We start from the raw sequence: 26,156 nt of genomic DNA on the forward strand, positions 1-26,156 counted from the left end.
ACAGTCTGAAATGCTTGCTTCCCGGCTAAAAGGATGGAATCTTCTTCAAAAGAAAACAGATATGTACTTATCGTAATCGTCATTCTGAATTTAAAGACTATTTTTCTGAAGAAAATGGCTGTGTTTTGTAATGACCTTTCTTCTCTCATGGAGACACTTTGTAATAAACATAACCCAACAGAATGGTGCTTGATCACAGATTCCTCTAAAGTTAGTTTAAAAGTTGTGCTTCTGCATGACAATTAATTTCAATCAGTATCTGTGGCTCACTCTGCTAGTATGAAAGAAACATATGAAAACTTTTAATTTATATTCGAAAAAGCTTCAATATGCAGTGTATGAATGAATAGAACATTTGTGATGATTTGAAGGTAATTGCACTTATTCTAAGTCTGCAGGTTTGTTACACAAAATACTGTTATTTTTTATACGAATGGGATAGTAGAACAGAAAAACCCATTTCATTAGAAAAGAATGGTTTTCACAAGAATCACTCATTCCTGAACAAAAAAATGTGAAACATGACCCATTGTGTAATCCTAAAAATGTGTATCTACCATATCAAACTAGGATTAATGAAGAATTTCATCAAGGCCATAGACAATACTCCTAGTTTCATATACTTGAAAACAGAAGTTTCCTAAAATTAGTGATGCAAAAATTAAAGAAAGGGTATTTGTGTGTCCACAAATACGATTAGTAATGCATAATGAAAAGTTTGAGAACTACTAAATCCACTGGGAAACGCGGCTTGGCAAGCATTCAAAAATGTTAGTCAGAGTTTTTGGGAAATCAAACGGCGGAAAATTACTGTGATATTGTCAATGATCTTATAAAAATTTCAGTTTTAATATGTCCTTAAAAGAACACTTCCTGCAGTTGTACCTAGATTTCTTCCTGGGAAATCTTGGCACAGTGAGTACTTTCATCAGGAGATTTCAGCTATGGAAAAGAGGTATCAAGGCAAATGGAATCCTAATATGCTGGCAGATTATTGTTGGATCATCAAGAAGGATGCTCCACTGGCAAAATATAGCAGAAAATCGTCATTTCTTACTTTCTAGGCGAGTCAAATGTTTGAACATTGTGTAGTTAAGAATGCAGAAAGTATTAAAATGTTTGAAATTATAAATGCTTGTCTCTCGGAAATCTTGCATGATGGGGAAACACTGATATCATATTTGAATTCAGGAGAAAGTATACTATCAGAATCACATATGTTTCTTACTGGGACAAAAAAATAATTTTTTTTGATCCGCAGTATAATTAATCTGACTACAGATTCCCAGACTTTTAACGCTTTTTATTATCATATTATATTAATTTTAATATAAGATGGATAAATATAAGTGGTAGAAAAAGAAAACACAAAAACAGAACTAAAATATATTAAAACATTAAAAAATTATCACATTAAGACATTTACCATTACCCTTTAATTTATAAAAAAACTATTTTTAATTTATATAAAAAAAAAATAGTGTTTTTTACATGTTTACTTTAATTTCATTTACAAAGGCAAGAATTATATGTTTAATATTTCTTAATTATATGTTTTAAAAAAATGTACAAATATTACAAACATGAAAACTATGCTTAAGTTACTAATATGCTTTTAAAAATAATTTGTACTACAAAAATATTAAAATTTTACTGCAATATGAAGTATAAAATATATAGAGTATGCTATAAAACTAGTTTTAACCCAAAAGATTTAAGAGATACATTTAGGAACTTTATTCATAAAGTATTTAGGAGAAGAACCTTATAAATATTCATATATCACTTCTTTATACATGCTATTCCTCTAAATTTATTATTACAAATAATTTAAAAACCTTAGCAATTCGGGTAGAACAGACAAGAATATTAGCATATAGATCACTTTTTTATACATGTTATTCCTTTATATTTATTATTATTATTACAAATAATTTAAATAACCTTTGCAATTCAGATTGTACACGCAAGAATATTACCATACAGGCATTACAAAGTGTGTTATCTTCATCAATGATTATTAAAAACATATACATTTAGGCATATGTAACTTAGTTTATGCAAAAATTTCTTCTACCACCATCTTATGTGTATAAATGATTAGTACTGTAATATTTTTTTTCATTATAATTTTTTTAAATATGCAATATTCATCTCTGCTTATTTATTTTATCCATCGCTAAATTTTAATTAAGATTTATTGTAAAATATTTTTATTCACAAAAATTGACTGTTGCCTATTATTCAGAATTAAGCTGCTTTTACATGACCATTGGTAGAGAATCATGGTTTTGACTAAAGTCAAGACATACAAATAGCTGTAATGTCCAATAGTGGTACTGTTAAATCACCATTTGGATTAAAATTTGTAACAATTTTTACTACAATAAATATGAAATACAATAGGAAACATGAAATGCTGTAATAATACGGTGGGCCTGGCATCCCAGATTTGTGGAGGGAGAAAGGTTTTAGTGGGTAGGCCTGCGAGGGAGTCCCACACTATCATGGGGTATGAGACCACATGGGGACTACAGAAGTTTCTCCTCATCCAACAAAAAAAAAAAGAAGTCTTCCAATGAAGTTTTATCGCTTTTGTATAGTACCACTTAAAGTATCTTTACTGGCTAACCGTTCACTGGCATAACAAGTATTTATGTTGCTGAATTCCCAAGTTTGATGAAAAATTTACATTTCCTTTCAGCTTAAGTTTGATTAAAGAAATTGCAATTATGCAAGGTGTATGTGGAATGTGATCAAATAAGCATGTACAAAGGTTCTGATATAAACAACAATATGATGCTTAGCATACAGATTCTATTTACCTCTGACTAGCACTGTATTCAGTTTAATTCAGTTGCAACCAATATAATTTTTAATTTATTGATCTCACATCTAAAGAATGTTTTATTATTTAAATATTTATCACATTAAAAATATGATTTTGCATAAAAAAATCAAACTACACTTAATTATTATCCGCATTTGTCTCAATCTTCTCTTCATCAAATTTACATTATGTAAAAAAAAAAATTAAAGGCATTCTTAATAATATTTTATTATATTAAATAACTTAAATGTGACTTTATGTGCCTCTAACGTTTCTGTTTTACTGATGTAACCCTAGTTTTAAATAATGGTTAAAATTATAATGTACTTAATACCACAGATTTATTTATAATGTATATAAATAAAACATAAAGTAAAAGTTAATATGCAAGTCACTATCAGTTTTATTTTTAATTTCAATCTAACCTTACAAAGCTGGTCTGGTAGTCTCCTCTAGTGCTACCAAGCTTTGTACAATATCTAATAAACCATTAAGCAGTTCTTTATATTAGTTGTACTGGATCATAGTAATAAAATGTTTAGCAGTATTGAATAATGCATTAGATTTCATTTACTTAACTTGTAACTAATTCATACAAAGTTTATTCTTTTTAACAGTATATACATTTGAACAAATTTACTAATTTTAACCGAAATCAATAAAATTCTGACAAAACAAAATGTATATGATTTTATGGAAAAATATTATTTTATTTAATAATTAATCACATAACCTTATCTTTATTTTGCAATATTATGATTCTTTAATTCATCTCTGGCATACAAACTAAATTAATATAGTATTCATAAAATCTTTTTATTAAAAATTATAAATATGAGCAAACAACTTTTATAATAAATACAATAATAACTTACAGACATACAAGATTACTATTTCTACAGTACATAAAATGAATAAATAAATAACTTATCTATAAATATATAATTTTAATATAATATATATATAATTTTAATATAATATATAATTTTAATATATATATATATATATATCAAAACAGATATAGAAATTATCACACACACATTAATAGACATAATTGACTACAAAAGGATAGTTCAGAGAAACAAGAAACTAAAATCACTGGTGGTAACCCTGGTAAATTTGAGTGACTACTACCAACCAACTCTTGCTATTTAGTTAACATGAAACAATGCAATGGCTCAAATATACTTTTACAAAAACAATAAATGAACTGAAGCAGTGTGTGGAGCATTGTATTGTTAATCCAAATTAAGATGCCAATATAGTACTCCTACACTTAAGAAATTAACATATGGGTCCAGATTTTTGAAAAGACAGGTTCATCTTTCAGCAAACCCATGTGGTGAAAAAGTAACGTGCGAGTATAATGAAAACCATTTCATAGCAGACAATATGAACACTGTTTTCATAAAATGATAAGAATATTTAGGCAATAAGTTTAAACTTGCACTATTTGAATTTGACAAAGAATAATAACAAATTTTTTAAAGTTCCATTAATATTAGTAAAAGACAATGGAAGAATTTAAATCAAATAATTTGGAAAAATTCTGTAATGAAATAATGAAAAAGTTAATGAGAACAAACACTTCTTCAACTGAAATGAAAATATTTAAACTAAAGTTTCACAATTTTCTTAGCTTTGGTGTATTAATTATTAAATTACGCAATTTTTACTAATTAATACAAAAAATAAAGTTTTCAAAAAAAGATTAATTAAAAAATGTCCTGTTTCTCTGAACTTGTTTCACTAAAACATGTATATATATATATATATATATATTCATGCATATAATATTGTATATTTGAAAAATGTACCTCCAACATTAATAGATATTTTTTACTTTTTTTTAAATATAGTTTATGGTAAATAAAGAAGAACTTGGTCAACAACTACCAGGAAAAAATTAAAATAAAATTAACTACATAATATCATTCACTTCATGAAAGTGATGCAACACCTTCATTTAAATTTATTGTGAAAGGTTTTTCTAGAAATGTTTTTACAATTTTACAAAAAAAAAGCAAAAACAAATAATAGAATACAAACTTTCTTTTTGAGTAATGAGTTACGTTTTTCAGAAAACTGTTAAAATATAAAACCAAATAAACAAAACTTAACTGTAATTGCACATTTTAACAAACTTTAGAGTAGGAAAATATCTTTCAGTAAATCTGAAAATATTACAAATAGTATTATTGATCTTCCGCAATTGTTGAGAGTTATAATTAAGATCTGGAATCACCTTATTTACATAAAATTAAAAAACACTTTTGAGGCAATTGGCAAAATACAAAGTGCAGTAAAATATGATGAAATTACAAACAAAACAGGATATTATAATGGGAAAGTTGTACAATTAAACAAATAAATTCATAAATCAAAATGCAACTCTTTAAATGCAAAATTAAACTATAACATTTATTGAATCCATAATTGAATTAAAACATCAGTGGAATCATATTTTAAAAAGTAATAAATGCAAAATGTGGGGGTCTGGTCCATGCTACCCAGTGGTACCTCTGGAAACTCCCCTTCCTGGGACGAAGATATCTACGGCAACAGGGCATCTCGTCCAAACAACATGCGATGACAACCATTAAAAAATAAGCTAAAGGATAGCCATCCTCTGAAAGCGACCCGCATTGGTGACCAGTATATGAGTGTTTTTGGTGGAAGGGTGACAAGCAGCTAAATAAACTAGCCCAGCGGGCCCCTTAGTCGCGACTGGCAATGCTCAACATTGATTTGATGATGTCGCAACCAAAAGAGCTCTCAAACGACGCCGCATCTACATTTTTGCGAGCAAGAAACGTGGTGGAAAAGATAGAGGGCGCGGGACACTGCTTGTGGCTACAAGCTGCACTGTACTGGCAATAGCAGGAACAATGGCGTCGACATCGTCGTCATACAGCGCTACACGGGCTATATTGCCGCAGTCGAACGATACCAATTGATACCAAGCCGTGTGCGCATGGCGCACACGGCTTTGGTATTAAGAACGACGGCGGAGACCGGATCCTTGACTACGTATCATGCAGCTGGCCAAAAACCAGTGCGGCTTTGTCCAGGGGTGCGGAACGAACGACGCAATTCACTCCACACGTCTGCTCAATTGAAAAACACCGCGAGAAGCAAAAGCCAGAGCACCTAGCTTTTCTTGACTTGGAAAAAGCGTTTGACTGAGTGCCGCACGACCTTATCTGGCTAGCGCTGCGACAGCATGGCGTCCTTGAGAAGCTCGTCAAGGTTAAGCAATTGCTCAATATCTAGCCAATAAGCTACGTTCAAGTCACCGCCGGTAAGACTGTTAATTTCTGCATCATTGTCGGCGTTCACAGGGATCATCGCTGCCGCCACTGCTCTTCGATTTTGTCATGGACGTGGTGACGGCTGATCTGCAGAAGCCAGTGAGTGCTATGGACGCCGACGACGTCATGATAGCCGCCACCAACAAACATGAACTGCAGACGTAAGTACAGACATGCAACAACCAACTCGTGCAGTACGGCGCGACATTCAACAAAAAGAAGGCCGAATATCTATCAACAGACCCACATGAACCCGGCACAATCCAAATAGATGACCAAGATCTGCCACGCACTAACTGATTGTAATACCTGGTCTTCACGCTTACTGATGACGGTCGACTGCTTGAAGAAATCAACTGTACGTATCAACTCAAGGTAGCTGGGATGGAAGACGACGACCAGTATTTGTGATCAACAAATGAAAGTGCGATTCAAGTCAAAAGTCTACCAAACCATCGTCCAACCAGCTTCGACCTATAGTGATGAATGCTGGCCCGCGACCAAGGTATTAGAACGCCGCCTTGGCGTTACGGAAACATAGTTGCTACGATGGATATCCGGCTTGACACGTTTCAACTACGTCACCAACATTAACCTACGAAGTTCCCTTGGCATTGCGACCGACAAACTACGCGAGAGCCGACTAAGATGGTACAACCACGTTCTGCGCGTCGATGCCGACTGTCGCTAGAATCCTACAAGCTGACCATCGACGGCCAGCAACCAAAGGGTCACCCTAGCAACACTGGATCGACACTCTTGAAGTAGACATGAAGATCGCCCGACCGTGCCAAGTGGCGTCATCACCGACACCATACGGAGCAAACGCCAAGCAAAAAAAAAAATAAATAAATGCCAAAAGTAAATACCTATTCTTTCAAAGGATATAATATGCACTGAATATGTGATAGTATTTTGTAAGAATAAAATATCATCAGGTATGAACAAATTAAACTATTTAAAAACTCTAATTTTTTAAATAATAATACAAAAGCATGTAAAAACCAACTAGCCTAAAGGGTTACTGAAATAAAAAAGAAAAACCAACCACATTTCAATTTTACCATCTTCACTAATAATGAATTTTAATCAATATTTTTTTTTATACAAAAAGATAAACAAAATGGAAAGAAAGTTATGCAGGGATGAAAAACATGAATTATTATTTCATCAAAAACTATAAATTTGAATTTAAGTTTTAAGTGAAGAATAATTTTGTACACTACTCCAAATATTTTTTAACTGCATGCGGATTAATAAGCTGAAAATAATCCCACTGAAAGAAGAAAAGTGTCACAAGTATACATTTCCTCATGAGAATGGTTTACACATTTTAAAAGTTGCTTCTTCTAAAATCTCAACCAATCTCCATGGCAGAATGGTAGCATCTCAGCCTTTCATCTGGGGGTTCCAGGTTTGAATCCCAGTATGGCATTTTCCATACACTTCAAAATTCCATTTCATAGTCCCACACACAAACTTCTCTATACCTTACTGTGGTGAATTAATTCATTAAACAAAAAAAAAAGTTTACCTAAACGACTTTGTATAAGCAAATGCAGATCTATAGTATATTTCACTTATAATTTACATGCAAAACCAGATTAGTTTGGTTTTCACTTAAAAAGATTTACAGGTATAAGTGTCAACTAAAAAAAAAAAAAGTAAAAAATTTAACAAATAACAAAATCTACAACAAAAAATTATTTAAAATAACTCTGACCTAACATTTTCAACATTTGTTTACAATTGTAAACTTCAAATTTCAATTTTGTTGTAACAAAAAACTTGTGACAAAATTGACATTTGATTAGATAAATACCAATTTATTAACTCTGAATTCAATACTCAAATGACAAACTACTAAAAAATACCCAATTCATATTTTCATTTGGGCTTATTTAATTTTCTATTAATTTACCATCAGAACATTTTTTTGAAAAGTTTTCAAATCAGACTGGCACTCGTTAAAGTTCCTACATATAAATTTATGTACAAGCATATACAAATGTTTGGTTTCACTAGTTCACAATAACTGGTTCACTTTTCTGATATTAAGAGTTTGTATGTCTTCTCACTTTTCTTTTAACTATAATGAATTTCCCTACCATTTATTTAAATTCATCAGCAATTACCTGAACTTTGTAAGAATATGACATGACTCCATTTTCTTTGTCAGAAAATGGATTAATTCAGTCCTACAGGATTTTCTCGATTACCAGGTTTGTATAGAATACACATATAGTAAAATTTTACGTATCAGTAGGTGAACTAAACCAAAATCCTTAATGACATTGATTTGTTTACTAATGGGAACGACCTTAAAGCAGTTTTTATCACATTTAATATCATTGTTTCAAGAGATGTCAACCTCTACTAACTGGTAGGCTCAGTTTCATATACATGAGTCAAAAATTAATTTTTAAAAAACAAATCAATCATAGAATAGTAATAATGTGCAGTAGAACCTTGCTAATTCAGAATGTTCTCTATTCCAGGCTGAAATTCTCTTTCCATAATTCAGACTGAAGTCTGAATGATAAAACATCTGAATACTGATTATTAAAAAAAAAAGATTTAAATATTTCATTATATGTTTTATTAAGAAAACAAACATGTAAAAATTATTGTTGGGTCTAGACAGGCTAGCAAGCCTATAAATCCTAAATTATTATGCAATATGTATTTTAAGAGCAGAATCAATTATTCCACAATTAAACATCAATGTCTATCATCAATGCCTATGCTTATTCATAACACTGTTTACTAATTACATAATCATACCCTTAAAATCAGCCTCATCCAAAACAAAATTTTTATTTTTTTGAAAGTACGATCGTGATGTTTGTATTTATATCCTTAAACTTAGTTTAATTGTATTACAAAATATGTACTACTATAAATTGAGCATAAAGTTTTATTTTTAAGAATTTTTGTTAACATAAATTTTGATGCAATTTTAAAAGTTTAGTTAACTTTTGATTGATATGCTCAGGTATTCAATACTGTATTTTACTCAAATAATTGTCACTAACATGTTCTGTTTACAGATCATGTTAAACTCATACTTTCAGTAAAATTTTATTAGAAAGTTTTTTTAATAGGTATTGTTAAAACCAACCACAATTTCAAAATTAAATTGACAAGTAAATTACACAAAATTAAAAATTAATTAATTTTGCAGTTGTTTTCTTGTATGCTTTGTACTAATTTAGTCATTCCACAATATGTAAGTATTAATTTATAATTTAAAAAAATTACAAGACCTCATTCCTAGCAGTCTATATTAGAAAGTTTTACTTTTAACTACAAGTAAAGACAGAAATTACACAATAAACAAAAATAAAAAAATAACAATAAAAAAATTTTTTAAACCTTTCGAAATCACAGCTTTCAGCAGGGCAGGCATTCCAGGGAACATTATCTACATATTTTTAAACAGTATAATTGTAAGTATTAATAAAAACTGATTGAAATATATATAGTATATTTATACTCCAACATTCCTACTTTTACTAAAGTTCACTTATTCTTCAAAGTGTATTAATTAGAATTTCGAAATTCATAATTTTGTACATCTGTTATACATAAGTTATTGTACTACATTTAATATAAAATTTCTTCTAGTCAATTAGTTTCAAGAAAACTTACACATTCCCCTTTTTGGAGTGGATTTTCAATTGCTATTATATTATAGTTTGCTATTTTATAATAAACTGGACCAATTAAAAGAGGACTGCATTAATTATAGAGAAAAATTAAACAAATGTACCAATTATATAGAAAAAAATATTTAATAGTCAAGATTTACTGACTATCCATGATCATATAAATGCTGATGGGCATTGTATTTAATATATTTACATCAACTAATTATGTTGGCACTGAAGGAACACAGAATTACATTTAACATGTAAAAACATTGGATTCATTAATACTAAAAACTATAATCTTATGCTATTTGTTAATAACTTTTTTCTCAAAATTTTCATTATTGTTATTATTATTATTATACTCTGATAAAGAAGATGTTTCACATAACAAATTAGATTCATTATTGAAAGAATTATGACATATATGGTAAAATAAACGCTCGTTACCACATATATAGAAATAAACTGGTTCTTTACAATAAATACAATTATTGTATGGTTCATGAGGCCTTTGAAAATGCATTTTTAAACAAATATTTTCTTTTAAAATAAATGTCTTGCACTCTGGACAGTAATATAAATCATTTTTATCCTCTTCTGTTGATGTACCAACAGAACGCGTTTTATATCTACAACCATTAAATAGTGGATGTACAGCATCTACCTGTACAAGATTGGATGGGCCAGGTGATTCTAAAACTAAACTTTCAGTATTTGATGCAATTATTGTTTCTGTTTTTGAATGTGATAAACCATCCATATATGATATTTCAGTTTGTGTACCGCATTCAGTTGAAGTTATAACTGATAAAAGTGAAGAAATATCTTTTGAAGATCCTGTAGTATTAACTTTTTGTTCCATAATATTTCTTTCTTATGAAGTTTTTCTGTAATAGATTCTTTACAACTTTTTTCTTTGGCTGTAGAACAAACTTCATTCCAATGAAAATTCTATTTCATTATCGGGTGCTGATATTTGTAAAGCAGGTAATATAAATACTGTAAACAAACAAAAAATTAATAAATAAATATTTTATTCTGATTATTGATTAATACTTAATAATCCATTATACAGAATGGCTTATTCCATTTATATAATTGAATACCAGGAACAGGTAAATATGTTACTCCATGGATAAAAAAAAAGTAACTGCCAAATTATTTGCCTGGAAAAATCAAGGCAAACCATTGCCTTGTCATTTTAAAATCTTGATTAGAATAAATATCAATTTAGAATGTATCAATTTAATGAAAATATTTTGAGCTATTTTGTATGTGTTAAAAATAAATGAAGGTGCAGAAAATTTTTTTATTTTATTTTAAATAAATTGGCAAGATCTTTTAAATGGGTTGGTCATTTATTATTTGTAAATAAAAATGTACAGATAAGTTAAAAATTTTAATTTATTACATATTCTACAGAATACATATTATGGGCATAAAACAATGATCTGACAGCTCTTTTAATCTTGAAAACTTGTTATGGATTATTAAAGGAGCCCCAAAAGATAATATTATATTTCATCAAGGAACATAGGCAAAAATAAAAAATATGCCTGGTAATAATGATGACAAGCTTAGTGATTTACACTTCAAAGAAAAATAACTAGAGTGAATTTTTTTGCTGATGAAACAACCTGACCATCTTATGAGAACCATCTATCTAATAAGACTCCCAGAAATTTCACAAAATAGTAATCAGTAATACTATCCATTTGATTACTATTGATTGTTACATCCGAGAAGCACATCTCGAGTGAAATGGTTTTAACTATATTTAAAGTTAAGAGTTACAGGCTTATCAGCAGAATAACTTTTCAAACTGCTAATGCAGAATTTTCTAGTTCTTTTAAATAATTAACTTGTGATATAGATACAGGTGTATCATCTGTGATATGTACACTACACATATGTATTACAAAATAAATAAAAAATAAAACATACTGGTCATAAAACATTATTACTAATACACGATATAAAAATAATTATAAACAAATAAAAATATATTAGAAACCTATTAAAAACAGATCCTATGCAAGTTAGAGACCTGATAAAATGTTTATTTATTTTACACAAGAATTTAAACATTTTTTAATATTTCTTATATTGTAAAATAGAACAACAAAAAAATTGACATCCATATTGTTACTAATAACTAATTATTAGTAATTCATAATACAGTCCAGTAAAGTGGTATATATTATCTCCAGAAAAGCGAATTCACCTACAGATTAAAGGAAATTCATATAATTCTCTGTTTCTTCTCGGAAAGGGGGAGGTAGATTAATTTTGTTTTTATTTGTCTTTCCTTTGGCTATCATTGATGTAACATTACTTTACTGAAAATTTTATATGAAAAGTTATCATGTAATTTTTTTTAAAAGTTTTCATGTTGGTGCTTCTATCTCATGATAGAAGCACCAACCACAACCACAACAGAGACTCAAATCAAACTATGACAGAACAATTCTGACCAATCAGGATATGAAGTTACTCAGATTAAACAGCTGGTACAAGATAAACCGAATCCAAAATAAGCAAAGAACGGATGAACTGTACAGTGATATTATTCAAGTAAATGAAAGACAAAAACCTACTTATGTGGGTTCCCCTCTCTCTACAGGTACTGCTGGAAATGTTGACTGCCATGGTCCAGACACAGTTTGGCCTGATGAATCATGTTCAGTGCAACTTGCTGTAACTCATTCCATTGTTAATGTTGGTGAATGTACATCGCGTATATTCTGTTGCAGTGCATCAAGAGTTCGTGGACTGTTCTGGTACAACTTGCCCTTCAAATTGCTCCACAAATAAAAGATCACAACTGTATAGATCAGGCAAACATAGATACCATAGATCCTTTGAGACAGTCCTGTCAGGTGTGAAAATTGAGTGTACTGCTTCCAAGGAAGCATGAACTGTATGTTCTGTCGCACCATTCTGCTGGTAATATGTGAAATGTCATTTGTCAAGCATTAGTTGCTCTATGAAGGGCTGGAAAAGGTCGGCAATGTAACACGCTAAGTTCACTGCACCTCTGAATAAAATAGGTCCAATGATTCTAATCCCCAACACATCACACTAAACTCGAATCATCATGCAGTGGTAGCTTGAATATTTTTGTGGGTTTTCGACAGACCAACAATGTGAATTAACAAAGCCACTTAGGTAGAACTACCCTAATCCGTCACGAAGTAGAGGTTTGGACTGAGAAAATGTGCAATACCATACATGTTTATCATGGTCTGTAGACTTTAACTCTTCTAAAGCTATGATCTTGTATGGCTTCAGGTTCAGGTCCTTTAAGATTTTCCTTCTGCACCTCGGTCCTTTTCACAGGTGGATATTGATGCTTCTTATCAACCACAGATCCAGTCCACTCGAACTTCTTTATGAGCTCTGGATCAATGTTGAACTCTGTATTAAATTTTTCTAGCAGTCCTTTAATTGATCTGCCCTGTGTGTAAGATTCCTTGATAATCAATATTTTGGCATCCTTCATCAGCAGCATATTTGTGTGTGTGTGTGTGTGTGTGTGTGTGTGTGTGTCTGCACTGACGGTTGGCTTTATCTCAACTAACTGTGTTTCCTTCACAACTACAGATGTGTTTCCCCTCCTGCGCTTTTCCCCTTTCACAGTTCAAGGTGAATATGTGTCTCAGCGCACTGCAAGGCATTCAAAATGTTATTGCTTGTTACTACATCGAATTCACTAACGCTTTTCAGTTTCTCCTCTCTCACGCCCGGTTCGGTTTATCTTAACACACACAGTAAAATACTAATTTAAAAATCTGTTCCATTGTTAAACCTAATTAGTTATATGACGGAACAACTTTGACATATCAACACAAATTTATATTTATTAAATTGACTTTATATATAAAATTTATCACACAAAAGTTTTTGCTATGACCTCAATTTTGACTTTTTTTAGAATAGGTGAAAGAAAACATACTAAACCAATCAATCTATATAAAAATCTAGTGGTTTCTCTAAGTCTGTTACTCTTTTACAAAACAAATATTCAACCAATTGAGCTGAAATTTTACATGAACGTGGTCTTTATAACTGGAAAGAACATTTAACTATTTATTGCCGTTATGAAATATTTCACTGTTTCAAGAAGGTTTCCATTTTAATGGCTTATGGTAACAACCGTATTATGTTCCTTGCCAATATTCAATTTTTCTAAGGCTAAACCGTTGGTCAAATCAAATTCAGAAACCACTTGAGTATTTGAAATTTAATTTTCTACAAAAAAAATAAATATTTTTACGTTTTTTAACATCTCTTTCAATTATCGAGAAGAGTATATTTTAAGGCGCAATGGTACACAGCATAGATTTCTTTAGACTTGCACTTCCCTTTCAAGTGTCTCCAGTTTCCACTTAAAGTTGATTTTACAATGACAATAAATAAGCAACAAGGGCAGACACTCCGCGACTAGTCTCCACTTGGAGAGTCAATGCTTCTCTTATGGTCAACTGTATGACGCTGTGCACCAGAGTCTCTTGTGGGAACAATCTGTATGTACACACTCCAGAGAGAAAAGCTGTAAATACTGTATACAAGTCCATTGTTTAGATTATCTTATTTACAGACTGTTCCACAAACACAAAAAAGTAAAAAAAAAGAGAAAAACGAAGTACAATCATCTTCTTGAGGTGCTTGGTTAATGCTAAGAATACATTTTTAGCAAAATACATTTTTACTTGTAATATGGATGAATAATCAGCTATAACTACTACTTTTAAGATTGGGCTGACTATTTTGAGACATACATGATCTTCAGATCACTCAAAGTTTTGAGGCCTTTCCTGATCAAACTGTTACTCTGAAGAAATTACAGTACAATGATAGTTTTTATATATTAAAAACACATGTTAGCTCAACCTGTCTATTACACACAGACTGCAGCTATAAAAGCATTCTGCCACTAACAAAAGGATACTCATTGACTAGAAAAATGTTTGAGAATAACCTCTAGCAGATATAAACATTGTCTTCTTGTTATTCAATCAGGGGAAATAATGGTGTTCAGCTAATAAATTTAAAAAAGCTAATAAATTACCTGCTGCTTAATCTTTATGACGGGAAACTAAGGCATCTTTAATAATAGATGAAAACACATAGGCACACAATTAACTTATGCTGTTTTCTACGTTTTAACTAAGAGAGCAGACAGTTTTCCTCCCCTAGCTTTGAAGATGCTAAACTGTATTTCAAAAAAGTTTGATCTCTTTCCATCTGCAGCTTTAAGGTCTAAAATCTAAGCTATTATATTCAATATAACCATAATTCATATCTTCATGTCACAATTTTATTTATTTATGCTTTTTACTTGTTTTTTCCAATGTTATCCAATGCAATCTATGCAGCTATGGCCTAAAACTTATGAAAAGTCCGTTATTTCGTAATACAGACAGAAATATAGATTAAATAAAGAGAGGTTTGTATTTAATTTTACTATGTGGCACCAAAATATAGTTAAATCCATACTAATATCTAAATGGTTAAACGGAAATTTAAGAACTAAAGAAAACTTATGAGCATACTAACTCTTGCTCTCTCAACTACTGCTTAAAGAATTAAATTATAGAGCAGTAATCAACACGGATATGAAATTTAAATTAAAACTATCAAAGGAGTTCATCAACATATACCAGTAGACAGTAAAAATAACATGGATACAAAACAAATAATAAAAAATACTAATCTCATAAAAAATGATAAATAAATAAAAGCTTACCATAATCAAATAAGCTAAGGTTACTTTTTAACCGCTTCAGAAGACAATATCAGTCACGGAAATTAATAACTTTCATTAACGCTAATCGACACAGCATTATATCGATGTATCGTAAATTAAAATAGATATTTTTAATATTATTTTTAGACATTTGACCATAATGACCACACTACTTACTATAAAATTACCGCAGAGAAGTACCAAAATTTACTCGATTTTCATTTATCATAAGTTATATACAAATAAATGAGTTACTGGTTGACTACTATTAGCAGAGAGTACAAATGTTGGCTGCCCTTCGTTGGTTCCCGCGTATAACCTCAATGTTTGTGCATGGTAGAGATAAGTATTAATAACGTAATGAAGTTCCAGTTATTGGATTTGAAAGATTTTGAGTGGCTCTTAGATTTAGTTTTGAATTAAATATTTGTATAACCTAATATTATTTAACTTATCCGTGTAGTAAATTTTGTTTTTTTTTTTTAATAAAATGACACAAGTAAAACCAAATTTACCATGGTAAGTTCTGTTTGCACTATTACAGTATTTTATACTACTTAATTTTTTATTTTATATATGCATAGGGTTCGATGAAGAAATATCGGTATTTTGTGAATTATTTTTATATTTTTGTTTAGTTTTTCTTACAAGAATGTAAATGTCATGTTATAATTGATTCATTAATTTTGGTGTACAAAAACAAAAACGGTTATTTTCTGATGTATGTTCGCACTTATTTACATTTTGTTTGTCTACTACCTTAAGTGTTCTAAGACCATTTTATAGATTATATACTAGAAGATGCGATATTGGGATTGAAGCGTTGATTATTATACTCTTACAAGCTCTATTTAAAAAAAAAAAACATAAGAATTTATTGCTGCATACTATATGTGATCTCCACTCATTTGGTGCAGCTTTACTACACTTTTCAAAATGAAAATATTTCTAGATTTCTATTTCGATTTTTAACAGTCATTTGCAGCAAACAAACTGCCATGGCATTTTTAACACGCTACAAGATTGCTATTTCATCTATCCTTTGAAGCAGTATATAATGTCCAGGAGATTAAAGAAACTTATTGAAGGCAAATATAAATGCAAAAAATCAAAAGAAAAGTAATTAATGTTGTAACTGCTGTTATAAAAGTTGATATGTAAATTGTCTAGCAAATTGCATACTAGCAGCAGAATATAATTATTTAAAAAACTAATTATCACCTGCATATTGCTGTAACATAGTAACATAACTCAGTTATTTTATTAACATACGTTGGAAAATTAGAGTAAAGAATATTTATTAATTTTTTTCATGTTTTAAATCTAATATACATAATTTCATACTTTTTGACATTGCAGAGACTTATGCAAAAGTATATAATCTGAAGAAAAGAGAAAGTAATGATGATATTAAGCAATTATAACTAGTCTTTTTTAATAAGTTTATTTTTATATAGATCTATTTATTAGGATGTTTTACAGTACAAAATAAAGGCTTTGTGGAAATCAAAATAAAGGTTATAACCTGCTGTCTCTTCTTAACTGCAGTAACAACGAATGATGACATAATAATTTAAATGTGTCACTAGAGTTTCTTTTTACAAATTCTATATTGATTCAGGACATGACCAGGATCAGTGTCCCTGAGGATTGGATATAGATATAAATGAACAATTTTCTCAAAAACTTTAGCAGCAGTGTCTGGTATGAAGATAGGCCTGTAATTTGTAAATTTATGTAGTTGCCTTTGTAAGAACAGAAGAAACCAATGGAAGTTGCCAATATTCTGAGAAAACTCCACTTTTTAAACTATAATTGTATATTCACACAAGTATTGGCGATATTACTGAAGACAATCCTTTAATAACAAAAGACAGTGTATCATCATATCCAGAAACTACATTATGTTTAAGTCTAGTGATAGCTTTTAAAGAATCATTTACCATAACCATGTTATCTAACACCTCAATTATCTCCTTGGCATCGGTTTACATTATTTTGTTGGTATGGATATGATGTACATATTTCACTTCTTTAAAAATGAGTTTGTATGTTTCAATAATTTGTTCAGTTTAATACATATTTCTTCAGTAATATCAGCCCTCCTCTGAATATCCATCTGAAGAAACTTTACTCTCCTGCTCTGAAGCAACTGGACCTTTAAAATTAGAATTTTTCCAAATTTTCTATGCGCAACCTTCACCTTAAGACTTTTTAAGTTCTGCAGAAAAGTAGGATTTATATTTTTCATTTTGAACTCATCTTTTAGGAATGTTGAGTTGTACATCATATGGTAAAATTTCAGTAAAATCTGTATTATCTAGGTTATCTAGCTATATTATATTTAGGTTGTATAACCAAGCTAGTTAGCATTAAACAGTAAAGACCAATCAGTAACTCTTACAGTTAAATATAAACCAAGATATCACCTTTTCTAAAGTTATAAACTTCCCTGGGGGGGGTCTAATACAATCTCATAAAATATGAGGGAGAATCAAAAATTATGTACACTTTTGACATACTGACTTCTGCACATGTGTGCTTAGAATTGGTACAACTGTGGTCATGTGTACGAAATTTGATCCCGTTCATGTCATTTACCTTCTGGCTATTACAGTGTAAACAAGTCTTCTCCACTAGCAGTTTGCACCAAGGAGGAACAATGAGCAGTGATTTGATTTCTCTGGTCAAAGGGTGTGAAAAGGGCTGGGATTCATCATACTTTTATCACAATACGGGGCCATTGCTTTTTCATGTAAAAGTGGTTTTTCGTGGATTGAGAAGTTTAAATATGGCTGGACCAGTTTAATGCACAAAAAACCATTAATCTCCACCATGGTTGACAAGATTCAGCAAATTGAGAGATAGTTCTGGTGAATAGGTGAATTAACATTGATCATCATCTTTGAACATCGGTAATGGTTCTGCCCATCAAATCATTCATGATGAGCTCAGCTTCTGTAAAGCCTGTTGTTGAATGACAATGCGTCTGCACATGTTCACCATACCATTCAAGCCATCAGTAAGTTGAATTTTGAAATACTGGAACACCCTCCTTTCAGCCCAGATCTTACTCCCTCTAACGTTCATCTGTTTTGGTCACATAAGGAGGCTTTGCAAAGTTGTCAATTTTTGCACAGACTTAGATGTGCAGGAAGTGGTGAAAAAGTGGCTTCGTCACCAAACAAAAACCTTATTGAAAGGTATATGCAAGCTTGTGGATTGCTGGACCAAGTGCATTGACAAGGGAGCTGACTATGTAGGAAAATGATGCTTATGTTGAACCCCTGCCTTTGTATAAATAAATTGTAGAACAAAAAGTGTAGATAATTTTTGACTCGCTTTTGTGCAGTAGTAACAAGGGGATCATGAGGAGCATCTTTAGCGACTTCATAAATGCTAACAGAATTTTTATCATTAGAAGGAAGCAATTGGAGAATAAATTTATTGCCTCTTGGTACACATTTATTAAACTGGCGTATATGACGTCTTTTCCGTAGGGTATTACAGCACATTTAGGCATATTATAAGTGAATTCCAGTCAACTCTAGGAATATTAAAGTCGCCTATAATTACTGATGCACATTAGAAAATAGCATTGCTAGGCCAGTATAGTTGGCTAATATATGTGGTTTGGTATCTAGGCAGAAGTAATGATTTACAGATAATAACTTTCTACCATCCCTCGAATTAATCTTGACTCAAGCACATTCGATAATAAACTCAGACCACTTCTTTTGCAACTCTGAATTTCATTTTTGAAAAGCCAACAAGTCACTACCACCATCACACCATGTTTCTTACTAGTAACTTCACAATCTGTCTGTCTGTTATACTATCCAACTACTTGGGATGCACTCAGATTAATATAATTATCAATAAGTGCAGTTTTTACTAGTTCTATGTCATCATATGAAGGGCCAACTGCAAATGCAAAAAATGTCCTGCACTTAAAAACTTGCTTTTAGACCCTGCTGTTTAAGATCTTGTAATTTTGAGCTTATGTTCCAGTAATCTTGATATACTGTTAAAATGTTATACATGATCTCCATTTACAGCTTGGCAAATGCTTTAAAAAAATGATTTTCTTATAATCAAGAAGTATTTTTTCTGTATCATAGATCACAATTTTGTTTTAGCTCTCAACGCACTACCCTTTTGGCATCATAACTATTATAACGCCATCCTTAACATTAGTCGCTCACATTTAACTTGGTTTACCTCTTGACTTCTTCCCTTTCAAAATTTTCATTGGTGTTCCTCATTCTCTTTATATATCCAAACTATCTTAATCTTGTTTTGTCCATTAGATTTCAACCTGTATATAGAGGAAGCACTACAGAAATTAGAAATTTAAGATTGAAGTAGCTATTTGAAGGATGAAAAGTAAAGGCATTAAGATTGGTTGTTGACCCTTCTTTTGGCACATAATAAAAATGAGTTGGAAAAAATGGCATATATTTTTTTCTAAAAGAAAAATTTATTTGTAGCATAAGTCCAAAATAAAGTAGTCACATGTAATCGCTTGAGAAATGAGAAAAAAGTGGGAATTAAATATTAAGATATGGAAACAAAATTTATGACAAGTTAAAGAATTTTTCTATTTACACAGTATGTCTGAGAGGTTCCCGAACTAAACTAAATAAAAATACAGATTTAAAGATAAACGAATTTACTCATATCAGCCCTGTACATAGAACCCTTCTCTAGTTATACACTCGTTGCAGCGCCGGTAGAGCCTGTCAAACGCTCTGGAGAAATCACTTTGTGGGATCGCCTTCAACCATTCGGTGCAAGCCCTTTGGATGGCTAGAATGTCGTCGAAAAAGCGGCCTTTCAACAAATTGAGTTTCGGGAACAGAAACTAACGTGCAGGAGCCAAGTCGGGTGAATAGGGCTGGTAGGATAAGACGGTGATTTGATTTGCGGCGTAATAACGTGTTAAAACTTGCCATGTGTGCCGGGGAATTGTCGTGTAAGAGAGTCCAACTGCCCGGATTCCGGTACTCGGGTCGGGATTCGACGAATGCGACGCATCAGGCGTTTCATTACTTCCAAATAGAATTAAAAATTTACGGTTTGACCAGTTGGGACAAATTCATGATGAATTAGGGCCTTTGAGTCGAAAAATGCAATCAACATCGTTTGCACCTTGATTTTTGCTGCCTGACTTTCGCCAGTCTTTGTGCTCCAGGACTCAACCAAGCAGCGGATTGACACTTCGTTTGCGGATCATAAATGAAGAATCAGCTTTCATTCCCAATTACAATTGTTTGAAAAAAATTCGGAGCAGTTTCAACAGTCTGGAGTGCAAGAAAGATGCACCTGTTTTTGTTCTTTAGAAGTGTGGAACGAAACGAGAGCACACCTTTCGGCGGTTCATTTTTTCTGTAATAATTGTACGTACCAGCTTTTTACAGATGTTTAGCTCTTCTGCTATGGCCCGAAGGGTAAGATGAGGTTGTTCGAGCAGGAGCGCGTGCACGTTCGCAACGTTTTTGTGTTGAACAGCAGTTGACGGCCTCCCTTTTCGTTTGCCGTCATCCAACGACTCTTCACATGAATACAACGTACGCGGCCGAATATAACTCGAGACTGGAGTGACGAAACTTGATGAAATTTTGTACACAAACTCGACAGACATCGTACTACATAGTTCCTTGGTTGTCCTAGATATGGCGCTACTTGTATCGACTACAGAAATTTAGTTCGATAACTTTTCAGACTTAGATGTGCACATCCAAAATTACAATTTATTGACAAGCAGACTGGTACAAGCAAGAGCCTTTATAGAAAAAAAGTCAGCAACTGTCAAATATATTTTTAAGAATAAAAAAGAAATTTAAAATATTTACAGGAATATAGTGTTTTATGGAAAGACAGAACGAAAACGAACAGGTCTTTGAAATTTAATGTTACAGAAGGATATTGAAGACATGAAATAAAGTAGTCATAATACAATTAAGGGGAGAGAGAGAGAATTTTATAGCAGAAAGTTGTAGAGAGGAACTAGGTTAGTTTAAGACAATGTGATTTAATTAATTTAGTTGTAGCGTGATATGTCGGAAGGTAAAAAAAGTAGAGGAAAACTAAGGTTAGAAAATTTATTAATAAATAACCTAAATATAGATAGGATAATTTGAGATTAAAAATTAGCACAGAATGTAAAGGAATGGAGAATAATATCAAATATTGGAGTAGCTATTGACTTAAAAAAAATTGTAATTGTTAACTTATGAATACTATTTACTTTATTTTTAGCCAAGGTTTTATAAAATCTTTAGATTTTACCGAATTTGCTCGTATTAAGTTTTTCTAAGAATTATCTTAATTTAGTAATTTGTTTTCAGGGTTGAAAAATATCGTCCAAGTAAATTAGACGAACTTATATCTCACGATGATATTATTAGAACCAGTAAGTATTAGTAGTTATTGATTTTTTGTGCTTTTTAATGTGCCATTATTTTATAATTTAAATATAATTAATTAATGTTACTTTATGTATCATTTTGGTTTTATTTATTTACTAGTAGTTCCGTGAAAATTGTACTGTATTTTGCCCATTTTACTGAATTTAATAAATCAAACTTCACTGATGACAGATAAAACGATATATGAAAAGCATGTTCGACCCTTGTCTGGAATTTATCATAATACCAGCAGATTAGAAGCCAGCTTGCCACAGCCACTAGATTAACTGTGACTAGTTTATATACTAGTTTAATTTTCATTTTTTTTCTCTCATTTAGGTATTTTTCCGGTGTTGAATTAATATTTAATGATTAACATTGTAATTCTGATTTTATTTTAAGTTGATTTTGTGTATAATATTAATATTTTTTACTAGATTGACTTAACTAAAGCTGATAAAAGAGGCTTATATGTATGTAGTATATTTTCGCATGAATATAAAGGTAGTTGTTTTAATTGGTTTTAAATTTGAAATAGTTAAGTTATAGAGGATCAGGCATAAGACCTAACAAAAAGGATTGTTGAATTTTAATTACACATATAGCCCCTTGTGAGGAATTGGAATATGACTGGTAATTTGCATCATGTGCTACTTGCATTCTCTATTAAGTTAGTTTCAGTACATGTAAATTTTAAGTCAGTAAATGATTTTACACACACACACACACACATATATATATATATATATATATATATATATATGTAATTTAAACTGGATTAATCCAGACAAGTACAAGTACATTGCGGTAATATGTATTATTTTATTCTTTCTTTAAAATTGTGTTGTAATTTGATTATTGTTTTAATATTGCGTATTAGTAAAAGCAATTGCTGTATATCTTTTTAAAAACACATAAATTAATGTGTGTGTGTATACATTTAGGTATATCCAATAAGTATCGTTTATAGTGACAATAAAGTGCCGGTATAGTGACGTCGGATATAAAACTGTTCGCTTGGTTTGGTATGATTATATCGGTTATTAGGAGTTTTTTTCTACTGCAATGCAACATTTTATCGTCTATAATGACGGACGGAAGTGACCCGTCAGTAACGTAGTATTTCTACATTGTAGCTACAGAAATACTTTGACGGTTAAAATGAGTCACCTTTTCCTTTTTACCTGCATATGTACTGTAGTTCTTGTATTTCTTATCTTCTTCCTTTACCAGATTATTGTAAACTGAAGTAGCCACATTGAGTTATTAATCTGTTGCTTTGAGCGTATCATTTCGTGCGGGTACAGTATTTTATTTTACGTATCCTGTGTGATTTAATTATGACTTCGCGAAAAACATTCACGATGGAGGAAAAGGCGCACATTATCTGGCGGTTAGAGAATGGTGAAACTAATTAGGACATTGCCCAAGCATTAGGCGTAGGTCATTCGACAATATCTGTGATATGGAAGAACCGTGAAAAAAAATAAGAAAAATTTTGAAACAAATTCTATGAAATCAAAAAAAATTACGGCCTAGTCAACATAATGATGTAGACCAAGCGCTGTTAAAATGGTTTAAATACCAGAGGGCTAGTAATATCCTTATTAGCGACCCTATTTTTCCAAACTAGGGCGAACGATTTTTCTGAAAAATTCGGTAAGCCACTTCAGCTTGGATACAACGGTTCCGTCTGCGTCACGAGGTTGTGTCGGGGAGAATAAGCGTCGAGGTCGTAGCAGCTCCAACCAGTTTATCAGGAAAATGGCTAGAAACCATTTGGTCAAAATTAAAAGAGGGCTATTCGGACCAAAAAGTCTGTAGCTGATGAATCCGATTTTTTTTTTGTGACGCCAGAAAGAACTCTTTGGTTTAAAGTGGAAACGTGTTCGGGGTGAAAATTATCAAAAGAAAGACTTAACAGTAAAGTTGCTACAAATATGACTAGAACTGGCAAAAAACTTCTGGTTATAAACGTGCTAAACCCCGATGTTTGAAATCGCTTCCTGTTATGTACGAAAGTAACAAGAAAGCTTGGATGACAAGTGATATCTTTACATCTTGGTTACGAAAATGGGACTTTGAATTAAAGGTTGAAGATACAAAATACTGTTCCTGATTGACAACTGTTCGGCTCATCCACATGTTGAAAATCTTTCGTGTATTAAGTTAGTGTTCCTTACTACCGAAAACAACAGCAGTCTTACAGCCCTTACATCAAGTCGGTAAAAGTTCACTATAAGAACCACCTAATTTTACAAAATACAGGATTTAGATAAAAAAGAGGAAACACAAATTACTATTATGAATGCTAAAATTATGTTAGAAAGGTCATGGAATGAGGTTTCTCCGCTAACTGTAAAAAATTGCTTTCGACATGCAGTATTTTTACCACAGGCTGGCGAAGCTACTGACGTCGTATGCGAAGAAGCGAAATGGGGCAATGGTCTGCAAAAACAATCGTTGTCGAACGGGTTGTTTGAAGATTATCAAGAGGTTGACAAAGATTTAGAAACGCATGAAACTGTAACAGATGATGTAATGGCTTCAGTACTAGCAGAAATAGTCGGGGACGTAGGTAATGACAACGGGGATGAAGACATCAACCCGCCCAATTTTCCTGAGTTTTAGCGGTAATGAAAACCGTTTGCCGGTTTTTCAGTTTTACAGAAATCGCTAATGAAGAAACAAAGAGTGTTTGTTTTAATCTAGAAAAGAACCTTCAAAAATTGTATACAATACGAAGTGTTCGAAACAAAGCAAAATAACCGACTTTTGCAGAAAAAGTAATTTTTTCGATTTTTCTCCACCTTGTTTTACTGTACCGTATTTGTATTTACTACTGCATATTTTTTGTTTTTTATATTATTACGGAAATAAATTATTATTTTTTAATGATTATTATTTTACTGTATTACAATACCCGTGTAGATGGTATATTATAGTACCACTAAATTACCTAAACATCGGTAGGTAGGTTGACTGAAATCACTTGATGTTATTACTTGTTTGCTTTCGCGTTAAACCAGTTTTGGAGAGTTGTTTCAATGAAGTTTATGATAGAATTGTGTGGTCTGTTTCTTATACAGGCCCGTTGGTCTAGGGGTATGATTCCTGCTTTGGGTGCAGGAGGTCCCGGGTTCAAATCCCGGACGGGCCCGTATTTTTTTTTTTTTTTGTTAATTTTCTCTTATTATTAATTATTGAATGGTTTAAATTAACTGTTTATTACTATTCAGTAATTTAATACATATTATTTTATTACTACTGCAATGTACTAAAAATGGCAAATTGTTTTATTTTCTGTTTTAAGTTATTGTTCATTGTAGTGAAATCTTTTTTAAAGATTTAACAATATGCTTAAAAATGTTGGATTTTTTAAGTTCACATTTTGAGAACGAAATATTGTTTTTAGCTAGTTGCTTTCAGCTGTTAAAATGTTTGATCAGTGTACTTTTGATCAATTACTGTCCAGTAATTTATTAAAAGATACACCCTTTTTTGTGGGAAAAGGGTTTGTGTTCCTTAAGGTACTGCAGCATAAAATTGTTATCTATTGGGTACAATAATAGATTATTGCAATCTATTTGTATTTATAATGATCTTTCTGACAAGAAGTATCTCTGCCTTGCATCCAGAAGGTTCTAGATTCAAATCCCAGTTCAGCTTGGCAGTTTATAATATATGATTCAAAACTCATTTACTATTTTGTAATTGTTATTGAATATCAGCAATTGTTACTGTAGAAAATAAATAAATAAATAGTAAATATGATTTTACACAGTTATTTATTGATGGTTCCATGAAGCATCCAACTCATGAATGTTTTAATACCTGTAATGTAAACATATTTTTTTTATTCTGTTTTATAACTTAAAAATATTCTTCAGACTACTGCAACTTAAAACATATGTTGTATATGAATACATTGAAATGATTCATTTAATGTAAATGAATAAGGTTTATGTAAAAATAAAACATATGTTAAAATATAAATGAAAAATTATTTTATTAGTTCTTAATTTGATTTATAGGTTACCGGTACACTAATAGAAGTAAAATGTATAGGTTTTTACATGACTGCCCAAAAAAGATTGTAATGTATTTAGGGTGTATGTATGTCTGTTTGTTCCACTACAGCAGCTCAATGGCTGAACTGATTTAGATGTATGACCCCGAGTCATTCTTACATTACCGGAAGAG

General features: G+C 31.2%; 2 protein-coding genes and 1 non-coding gene across 6 annotated transcripts in view; 2 read left to right on the forward strand and 1 right to left on the reverse strand.

Annotated features, from left to right (window-relative positions):
- Positions 1-4,993: 4,993 nt before the first annotated feature.
- On the reverse strand, positions 4,994-15,648 carry LOC142323706 (uncharacterized). Its single transcript, XM_075363829.1, has 2 exons — positions 15,544-15,648; positions 4,994-10,793 (listed from the first exon to the last, which is right to left on the reverse strand). The coding sequence occupies exon 2, from the start codon at positions 10,654-10,656 to the stop codon at positions 10,099-10,101; it is 558 nt and encodes a 185-aa protein (XP_075219944.1). The 5' UTR covers positions 10,657-10,793; positions 15,544-15,648; the 3' UTR covers positions 4,994-10,098.
- Positions 15,649-15,682: 34 nt separating this feature from the next.
- The window catches only part of RfC3 (replication factor C subunit RfC3), a 37,682-nt gene continuing 27,208 nt past the window's right edge, over positions 15,683-26,156 (forward strand). Inside the window, exons 1-2 of one of the 4 annotated variants that reach the window (XM_075363824.1) lie at positions 15,683-16,062; positions 21,894-21,958. Coding sequence is in view for 2 of the 4 variants with exons in the window: in XM_075363826.1 (XP_075219941.1) it covers positions 21,603-21,637; positions 21,894-21,958 (100 nt within the window). In the remaining 2 variants the exon portion in view is untranslated. Of the gene's footprint in view, positions 16,063-21,576; positions 21,638-21,893; positions 21,959-26,156 lie in introns of those variants that run through there. The other 3 variants (XM_075363825.1, XM_075363827.1, XM_075363826.1) reach the window with 3 other exon arrangements.
- On the forward strand, positions 25,042-25,113 carry TRNAP-UGG (transfer RNA proline (anticodon UGG)). The gene has a single exon. It is a non-coding gene; the product is annotated as a tRNA-Pro (tRNA).

The sequence above is a fragment of the Lycorma delicatula genome, chromosome 4, assembly GCF_047948215.1.
Source record: "Lycorma delicatula isolate Av1 chromosome 4, ASM4794821v1, whole genome shotgun sequence".
In the NCBI taxonomy this organism is placed as follows: domain Eukaryota; kingdom Metazoa; phylum Arthropoda; class Insecta; order Hemiptera; family Fulgoridae; genus Lycorma; species Lycorma delicatula.

Excerpts from the sequence above, each read along its gene's own strand:
- LOC142323706 (XM_075363829.1), bottom strand. The coding sequence starts at position 10,656 with ATGGAACAAAAAGTTAATACTACAGGATCTTCAAAAGATATTTCTTCA.